Source organism: Vanacampus margaritifer, chromosome 18 (genome assembly GCF_051991255.1).
Source record: "Vanacampus margaritifer isolate UIUO_Vmar chromosome 18, RoL_Vmar_1.0, whole genome shotgun sequence".
Taxonomy (NCBI): domain Eukaryota; kingdom Metazoa; phylum Chordata; class Actinopteri; order Syngnathiformes; family Syngnathidae; genus Vanacampus; species Vanacampus margaritifer.
This window is the reverse complement of record NC_135449.1, coordinates 15545607-15555606: the sequence shown is the minus strand read 5'-3', so window position 1 is coordinate 15555606 and position 10000 is coordinate 15545607. Positions and strand designations below refer to the sequence as shown.

General features: G+C 38.9%; 2 protein-coding genes across 4 annotated transcripts in view; one reads left to right on the top strand and one right to left on the bottom strand.

The window, feature by feature from the left end:
- naglu (N-acetylglucosaminidase, alpha) overlaps nucleotides 1–6388 on the bottom strand; it is a 42602-nt gene extending 36214 nt beyond the window's left edge. For both annotated transcript variants that reach the window (XR_013289271.1, XM_077551393.1), the window contains exon 1: nucleotides 5880–6388. Coding sequence is in view for 1 of the 2 variants with exons in the window: in XM_077551393.1 (XP_077407519.1) it covers nucleotides 5880–6292 (413 nt within the window). In the remaining variant the exon portion in view is untranslated. The remainder of the gene's footprint in view (nucleotides 1–5879) is intronic.
- A 1782-nt stretch (nucleotides 6389–8170) lies between these two features.
- tfam (transcription factor A, mitochondrial) overlaps nucleotides 8171–10000 on the top strand; it is a 20532-nt gene continuing 18702 nt past the window's right edge. Inside the window, exons 1-3 of one of the 2 annotated variants that reach the window (XM_077551245.1) lie at nucleotides 8171–8353; nucleotides 9628–9761; nucleotides 9901–9971. In XM_077551245.1, the coding sequence (XP_077407371.1) occupies nucleotides 8268–8353; nucleotides 9628–9761; nucleotides 9901–9971 (291 nt within the window). In that variant the 5' untranslated portion in view covers nucleotides 8171–8267. Of the gene's footprint in view, nucleotides 8354–8531; nucleotides 8805–9627; nucleotides 9762–9900; nucleotides 9972–10000 lie in introns of those variants that run through there. The other variant, XM_077551244.1, reaches the window with a different exon arrangement.

The following is a 10000-nucleotide window of genomic DNA, read 5'->3' as shown; positions in this document are numbered from 1 at the left end:
TTTTGGGTAAAACTTTCATTTTAATGGTGGCTATTCGTCCTATTAGAGAAATAGGAAGATTATTCCAGCGCTCCAAGTCACTATAAATGTTATCCAGAAGTGGAGAAAAGTTTAAATGAATTAAATCAGTTAATTTAGGTGAGATTTTTATGCCTAAGTATTTTAAATTACCTACAGGAAATGAGTAGTGTGGATCCTGGCTTGCAGGGTTCCATGAATTTTCTGTAATAGGTAGAAGTGTTGATTTTGTCCAGTTAATAGAATAATCTGATAACTGTGAGAATTTAGTTATTAAGTTAAATACTTCCCCTAACGAAGTAGCCGGCTTTTCTAAATAAAGTAAGATGTCATCGGCATATAGATTAATTTTATGTTCTGTTACCCCAGTGTGAATTCCTTGAATCCTTCTTTCCTGGCGTATGGCTAATGCAAGTGGCTCAATAAATATTGCAAATAATAAAGGGGATAGTGGGCATCCCTGTCTTGTGCCTCTCTGTAAAGTAAAGCTCTGAGATATAATCCCATTCGTAGTAACTGTAGCTTTAGGAGAATCATATAATACTGATACCCAGTGGATAAATGATTTCCCAAAGCCAAATTTATTTAAAACAGCAAAGAGGAAGGACCAGTTAACTTTGTCGAAAGCTTTTTCTGCATCCAATGATATAATAACTGCCTTTTTATCACGCCGCTGTGACATGCTAATAAGGTTAAAGAGTCTCCTAATATTATTAGTAGAGTGGCGATCTTTAATAAAGCCTGTTTGGTCGCTATGAATGATTGTCGAGATTACTGTTTCTAGTCTAGATGTGAAAGCCTTAGTGATAATTTTAATATCAGTGTTAACTAGTGAAATCGGACGGTAACTTGATGGAAGGGTGGGGTCTTTTTCTGGCTTTAATAAAAGTTTAATTGCTGCTGTATTCATGTGTGGGCGTATGTAACCCTTAGTTTTGATTTCTGTTACTACTCTTAAGAATAGTGGAGCAAGCATTAACCAGAAGTGCTTAAAAAATATAGCCGGATAACCATCCGGGCCAGGTGCTTTGCCATTAGGCATACTATCTAGAGCACTGTACAACTCGTTTATAGTAAGTGCCACATCTAACATGTCTTTATATTCAGTAGTTAACTGAGGTATATTCAAGCTACTGAGGAATGCCTCAATATGCTCAGGGTTAGGCTTGTTAGTTTCTAAGTATAGGTTACGATTATAGTTGTAAAAAATGTGATTAATTTCTTCTGGTGATTGTGTGCATTCACCAGTTGTCCCTTTAATAGCCCTTATAAGAGACTTTTCCCGATTGCGTTGAAGTTGGTTTGCAAGAAATTTACCTGATTTGTTATTATATTCAAAGTTGTTGTATCTCAAAAACTCTGTCTTTTTAGTTAGCATATCGTCTAACTGTATTTTTGTATTTTGTAAGTCAGTCCATATTTGGTTATTTGGGTTTATTGCGTACTCATCCGTCAGTTGCTTAATTTTATCTTCCAAGTCTTTTTCTGATTTTTTATCCTGTTTCTTTTTATAAGATGAATATGTTATAATTTTACCTCTAATTACTGCTTTCCCAGTTTTCCAGAGAAGAGATGGCGATAAGTCTGGAGAGTCATTTATTTCCAAAAAGTCTGCCCACTCTTTTCTTATAATTTTGTCAAACTCAGCGTCGTTTAGCAGTGACATGTTAAACCGCCATGTCGGTGGTGGTTTAAAGGTATAATCAACTTGTAGGGAAAGGGAGACTGGTGCATGGTCGCTAATAATAATAGGATGTATTTTTGTAACAGTTTTATCAGCAATAGAGTTATTTGTAAGAAAATAATCAATTCTTGAAAAAGACCGGTGCACAGCGGAAAAGAAGGTAAATTTCTTCTTATTTGGGTTTTTAAGTCTCCAGCTGTCGACGAGGCCAAAGTCATCCATATATTCCCCTATTACTTTAGTAGATTGTAATCGCCTACATGTTGTATTATTAGAACGGTCACAGAGCCTACAGAAGGCTTTGATGCAGCCTCTGGACTAAAGAGGATTTGAAGCAGAGGTACTTATTACAAAAACGGCCAGCAGGTGGCAGCAGAGTATAAGAGCTCAACCAGGGCCATGTTGCAAAAAAGCTCTTTTCCCCACTGTTTTAAACAGATTTGTGAATAATGATGAAACTTAGCTATATTCTAATGCTAATTGCTGCAAAACGGAAACAGAAATATATGTTTTTTCCTGATGAAAGAAGAGATCCTGATCTTTCTTTTGGTAGGTTCCAAGTTTTATAGCAATAGAACACAATATTCTGTAGACCTTGCAAAATCAGTCAAAATCCAGTAAAACAGCCGTGAGCAAAGGGCGGTTGCTTCAGTGAAAATGTCTGGGAGTGAATGAATTAAATGTGAGCAGTCAGTTTTTGATTATCATGTTTTGCTGTTATTAGTACAGTATTTTTCGGACTATGAGTACTACTCCAGAATATAGATCACACTAGTCAAAAAATACATCAAGAAGAAGAAAAAAAACATCACATTGTACTGTACTAAAAGTCAAATTTGCATTTTATTTATACATATTTCTTTGTTTCATTATGTATACATATTAAGTTACTTTACAAAAATGTTCCCTAATTGTGTTAACTTAAGTTCTGGTGGGTTTGTTGTGACTGTATTGTATTGCTGTTAATGTTTTTTGTTGTGTTGTGTTTCTAAGGCAGCTCAGGCTGTTTGAAAGTGCAATATAAATAAAGATGACTTGACTTGACTTGGTTGGATTTGAAACTTCTGCTTCTAAGCATGGAAAAGTTTTTCGTTTTAGTCTAAAATGGCTTACCTTAACTAGAATACTGCCTCACATTGTGGCTAAAGTTAGAATTCTGGTCAGTTTTTGTGTCTTTTCGGGTTTGGCTTAGTTAGTTAATGTACCAAAAGTATTTTCCAACCGCCAAAAGAAAGTAGAAAAAATGAAAGAAAAAATAGAAAAAGAAGAAGTAGTAGTCACGGCAATTAACGTGTGACGTATGTCATTAATTTGCTGCTACCTTTTACGGCGAACAGTACGAAAATAGAGGTACATTTTCTATGAAGAGTTTGTGTATAGCTCAACTAGTTTGTAAAAAGGGACGTACATAACTCCATGTTCCACAGTACAGGTACAGTATAGACATTGAGTCTTAAAAGGCATATGAGAAGTTGGCAATATTCACACACACCAACAAAATAATAATGTCAGTCAGTTGTGCAGGCATGTCAATATTGCTGGCTGGTATCATGAACCTTCATGAGTACTCAATCCATTGAACTAAGGCTAGTATCACCCCAATATTAAAACCTGATACTCACCCAACTCTAGACTCAAATCTCAATGCCAACAAGAAGCAGACATTTGCCCACCCAAGCTCAGATAATACCGGACAAAGCAGAGAGAATATCTCTGTATGTGTTGCTGCCGTATTTGTATTTAGAGCTGTTTGTGGGTTTACAATGACAGCAACATAAATGCCAATTTACATTAGTCTGTCAATGACATTTTTTTTCTGAAATATAGAATGTTCAATTATATTACAGTATGCGTGTTAGTTTTACAGTCAACTTCAACTGGGCTTGACATACTGAAAAAGGGATTTATAGCTCACACGCTATACTGACTCCCTGAGGACAACCAAGACTAAACGGGCTGAGATGAGAACCACAAGTTTGACACCCCTGCCTTAGACTATTATACAGTCATGGGAAAAACAAATGGTGCCACACTTTGCCATGCTTCACATGGCTTGTTGAGTCTGCGCACATGACATAACTGGGGTGAGATGATGCGGGTCTAATTCACAACAGTTAATTGAGAGAAATGGTCCTTTTAAAAGGACATAGCCGCCGCAAGTTTTCATTGCACCCCTGGTAAACAATGAAACATAATGAGTTACAATGCTCTATTTGTTATGCACCCATGTTTTTTTTATGTGCTCAGTTGCAATGATGGGTGTCGTGCTACTCAAATACTGCCACATATACAGTTGCTGAACACAGAAGCAACACTGACTTGTCATTCATGGTTGATGAAAATTAAGTATTTGGGCATTCTTGGCCAATGGTAAAATCCATACACATCTCTCACTCTATGATGCATCCCATGTACTCCAGTCTGAAATGGATTCTGTGGAAAACCATAGCCAATGATTGTGCACAAACCTCTAAAGTTGAGTACAAAAACCTTGAAAATTAATAAAGAATGACTAGATGGGTCTTTCCATGTCAATTCACACAAATCCCCAGAACCTCCCCAGTGACAACTCCTCAATTTGCCTGATTTTTCCATTTGTGCCTTATGATGTCAAAAGAAAGAATCTGAAGTTTGAGCCTCCTAGCTCAAACTGTTTTCAAGTTATGGCCCTTCAAAATTTGGGTGCCACACCCACTGTTGGGATCCTGGAATTGCACACTAAATCTTGGAGGCCCACATCTTGTTTTAAGGTAGATACAGACCGGTAAATTGCTATATCTACTGTATATGAGCCTGTATATAGTACAAATCCAGTGTTTATTTCTGAATGAAAACTTTGGACTCTACCTTTAAAAGTGGATTTTTTTTGAATGACACAATACTTAAAAAACTAAATTAAAAATAAACATGTTGGAGGACACCCCAAAATAAAAAATATCTTGGAAATGTTTTGTGTTGGTAGGGTTCCAACTGATTTATCGTCATATTTGGGAACTCTACTATGTATTTAGAGACTTTAAAAGCACTCGAGGGCTCCAAATATGGCTACAGGACAAAGTGACCATTTCGGACTCCCTACTTCCGGCCACTGGTTGGCCATGTGGGCACATGATCAGAATGAGTTTTTTACCCCATCAACAGTCGCCTGTCATCAACATTTGGAGCTAGTAAAAACTTTGATTATCCAGCTCCTTCACTATAAGGCTAAAGTAAAGCCTTTGCATATGGTACTATTTTTGGGAGGTTTTCTCAAAAATCCTAAATCCATAAAGTAGGTCAACTGTTGTTTTAACTGCCTATTCATGTTTCTGACAGTAAAAACAGACCCACATAATTAAATATTGTACCGATTATAACAAGCATGGCTTTATTTAGTTTTTAGTTTTTTAAATACCTTGTTGGCCCTGAAGTCACCCTTATGCTATTTAGTGTTGCTGTTTGAATTTGATGAGGACCATGTAATTTTGCTATTCATTGACAAAATGTCTGTCAGCTTGACAGAATTCCTCTTTTTCATCTGAAGACGCATCATCCTCTAGATTGCATTCCTACCCATCTTCCTCTTCAGATACCTCTTCATCCTCGTGTTCCTCTTGAGCTCATGAAAATATCTCAACGAGGACCCGTTGGACAGTGAAATGTGTACTCATGGCTTCAGCATGGAGTCAACTAGGGATCCTTTGATTCAGAGTACCTTTATGTCCTCTCAACTGAATTTGTTTTTATTATGTCTGTTTTTTTTTTGTTTGTGGTTTTTTTTGGTCGGGGGGGGGGGGGGGGGGGGGGAGTCTTAATTGCAGATCAAAAGTGCAGGTGCAGGTCAAATAAGTCGTACACTGATCCTGCTTCCTTGCAGGTCAAAAATGACCCATAAGACAATCTTTGTAAATGATGGGGTTGATGTAAAAAAAAGTTATGCAATTTCTAGTTGGAAAAATATAGTCTACCGTATATATTTTTTTCTATAGCTAAATATGGTAGCATCAGCTTGACACTTTTGGCAGACAACACAAGGGTTAACACAAGCCACTATGGCACGTTGCAGTAAAGTAGCAAAAATGATCAGAGATGTTTAATACGCAGTGAGTTGCATTGTTTTGTCAGAACATACCGTACCCACACGTCAGTGTGTTGACAGACCGACAGTAGACACGGGTGAGACAGAAAGGTCACTGACCTGTGTTGGGTGTTGATGCGGAGAACACCGGAGAGTTTAGGAAGAGGACGAGGCAGATCCAACTGATCCCCGGACCAGGAAACGTGGCAGTTGCAGAAATATTTCAAGTAATTGTAAATCCCAGATGCCACGGACACTCCGGTGTTGCCCGTGGCGACTATCTTGTTGTTTTTGGTCGACTTGAGTTCACACACATCCAGACTGTCGTTGGAGAGGCTCCTGTTCACTATAACGATGAACTCAGTGGATCTGTTCCCCAGCAGTCGTCTCAGCAGCTCAACCACAGATCTGCCCTGTGTCTTGTCGCTGGCTTGCGCCTTCAAGTGGTCCAAAGTGGGAAATTTACATGTCGCGGTTACGCACAGGTAGAGAACGACGACAACAACCAGGTTGCAGTCACTCCTGTGTGACATTTCGACCCCTTCGACGGGTTTCCCACCGCAGTTCAAGTTTAAAAACAGCACGACTGCTCCATTTGTAGTTAACCGGGAAGCGTTACGTTCCAGAGGAAATGCTAGCCAATCAGAAGAGGCCTTACTTTTTGTGTTATAACTTGTATCCAATCAAAAGAAGGAAACCCACAGTTTTTGAGGCTGAACTTTCGTGAATCATGTGATCAACAACCAGTCACATGATGCATTTTAAAGCGCTGACCTGATTTCTGGTATGCACCTCACTGGATATACAATACATAATTTTATATTATAACGCTCAGTAAATAATATTAGCATTTCCTTCATATTAGTTATCTGTAAATATATAATGTGAGATAGATCAAGACAGCAAAATTTCAAATGATCAAGTCTTCTAATGGTCTTTTTTTTAAATTCCAAATTTGTAATTACTTTACTGTTAATAGTTTACTTAGCTTGATTAGTAAAGTTTATGTGACGTGCTCAGTGGTTATTGTTAGTAATGCTACCCTCTTGTGTCCAACTTTTAAATCCAGTACAGGGCACAGTACAGCACACAACAACATTTTCACTCAATAACAATAAACTACATTTTCGTCCCTGTATAACACTCAACCCACTTGCATGGTCAAATAATTAACAATTTATAAACTGCAGATAAACACAAACACACTGTATAGTCAGAATGGAAATATATATTGCTGTAAAAATATGAGAGATTTAAATTTGAATCACAATTTTATGATTTTATATCGTGTTCACTTTAAAAAAAATACATTTACATTAAAGAACAATCAAACTTCGCCTTTGGGCTTTGACCTCAACAGCAACCCCCACTTGGGAACCTTAGCCAACATTTTGGCAACTCAGAAGTATGTTCAAGTGATGCAGGACATGTATGAGGACTGTAAGACAGTGGTGAGGTGTGCTGTAGGTGTGACGGAGGAGAGGAGTTCAAAGTGGAGGTGGGACTACATCAGGGATCAGCTCTGAGCCCCTTCTTGTTTGACATGGTAATGCACAGGATGACAGATGAGGTTAGACAGGAATCTCCATGGACTATGATGTTAGCAGATGACATTGTGATCTGTAGTGAGAGCATGGAAAAGGTGGAGGAGAAGCTAGAGGCATGGAGGTTTGCCCTGGAAAGGAGGGGAATGAAGGTTAGTCATAGCAAGACGGAGTATCTGTGTATGAATGGGAGGGACCCAAGTGGAAGAGTGAGGTTACAGGAAGAAGAGACCAAGAAGGTGGATGAGTTTAAGTATTTAGGGTCAACAGTCCAGAGCATTGGAGAATGTGGAAAAGAAGTGATGAAGCGTGTGCAGGCAGGCTGGAAATGGTAGAGAAAAGTGTCATGTGTGATAGAAGAGTTTCAGCTAAAATGAAAGGAAAGGTTTATAAAACTGTGGCGAGACCAGCGATATTGTTTGGTCTGGAGACAGTGCCACTGAGGAAAAGACAGGAGGCAGAGCTGGAGGCGGCAGAGATGAAGATGCTGAGGTTCTCTTTGGGAGTGATCAGGATGGATAGAATCAAGAATGAGTACATCAGAGGGACAGCACATGTTAAAGGCTTTGGAGAGAAAGTCAGAGAGGCCAGACTGAGATGGTTTGGACATGTCCAGAGGAGAGATAGTGAGTATATTGGCAGAAGGCTGCTGAGTTTCCAAATGCCATGCAGGAGGTCTAGAGCAGGGGTGCTCAAGTTCAGTCCTCAAGAGCCCCTATGTAGCCTGTTTTCCATGATTACCTCCTGCAGCACAGCTGAACCTTATGATCCGCTAATCAGCAAGCTTTGCAGAAGCCTGATAACGATCCCGATCATGAATCAGGTGTGTTAGTGGGGAGAAACATGGAAAACAGGCTGGATAGGGGCTCTCGAGGACCGAATTTGAGCACCCCTGGTCTAGAGGAAGTCCAAAGAGGAGGTTTATGGATGTAGTTAATGAAGGCAGTTGGTGTGAGAGCAGAGGATGCAGAGGACGCAGAGGACAGGGTTAGATGGAGGCAACTCATACTCTGTGGCGACCCCTGAAGGGAAAAGCCGAAAGGAAAAGGAGTAAGCTAGTGAACCCCATTTTTCGTGGAAAACGCTTATTGGTGGTTCATCAACGTTTTCTTTATTAATTTATGTATTTATTTTTAATAAACTTATTTTGGGCGTTTAAAAAATGCTCAGCATTTCTAATATGCGTTTCACCCTCCAGTCCAGTTGATGGCGGTAGACGAGAAAGGAGGTATTTTTGTTCATACCCACAATCCACCGGGGGCAATCGAAGGCGCCTTTTGCTGCAGTTTGCGGTGCTGCATGTATGCACTGTGCAGCGTTGAAGGATATCGCATGCGTTAATATACAATTGTGAGGTCGTACGACTGTTTTTGTTTGATCCGCCTGACGTGATTTTAGGTGCAAACAACGCCGGCATGGCTCCTTTTGGCTTAGTAACAGCAAGTGTCAGTCTTCTGGCGAAGTCCTTCAATGTCTTCACTTGCACGAGCACTCTGGCAAGGTAGCTAACTTTGCTTCAACAAGTTCGTACTCTAGTAGTTTCTAGTTACGATTGGCGACAAAGCTAATAGCCCAATTATTAGTTGTTTCCCCAAGACCCTCACCAAACAAATCTACTTTAAATTGTATTGCATGATTAGTGCATTTTTTGGCAATATATATATATATATATATATATATATATAAAGCAAGTAGCGCTACAGTATGTTTCCTGCAACATTATTATATTAAATTATACATACTAGGTGTTCGTGGGCCAGTAGAGAATTTGTCTTGTCTTAAATTTATGCATTTGTTGTTTTGGGTGTAATTTGCAGATGACTAGAAACGCATTACATTTTACCGTTTTATAATCTAGATTGAAAAAGTGTCGAAAATAAGGTAGCCAATATATTTGACACAGCTCCCAGTATAATGTAGTGCAGTGCTTCTGTTCCTTTTTTTCCCCATTATCTACCCCCTGGGAAATATTTTTTGATCTAAGAACCCCCTAACCAGCGTAAAGTATTTTTGATGAGAACAAAAATAATTAAAACCAGCGATGTTCCATAACACTTTTTCCCCCAGATCGATACCGATTCCAAGTACAGATACCAATACCTGGTAACGGTACTCACCCATCATTGCTTAAAACAGAATGCTATGCTATCAGTATCTGATTTATTAAACTTTGGAACTGTATTTGTAGTATTATCTCTGGAACGATTTGGAACTAAAAATATACAGTATATATAACTAAAATATTAAAAATACATCACTATAAATAAAGAATTGTGCACTTAAAATAATGATCAACATAAAGTATCCTTCTTTTGATCCCTCAGAGTCGTCCATGCTGCATATAGGAACCCAGTGAAGTGCTTGTCCACCCAAACCAGTGACCCTCCAAAGAAGCCTCTCAATGGATACCTAAGATACGTTTTGCAGCAGAAGCCAGTCGTCGTGAGTCGGAACCCAGGTAAGGTGCAACATATGCATCTCAAATGATCTCAAAATGCAATGAAGAGCTATGCAGTGACAGTCTTATGTGTTGCTGCATCTTTGTTTTGAGTTTATGCCTACACTGAGACTCAATATAATCTTGCTGTTTCCTTCAGAAATAAAAATAGTTGATGTCATCAGGAAGATTGCCCACGAGTGGAGACTGATGAGCCCAGAGCAGAAGCAGGTAATTTATCTTAATCACTACAATGGAAC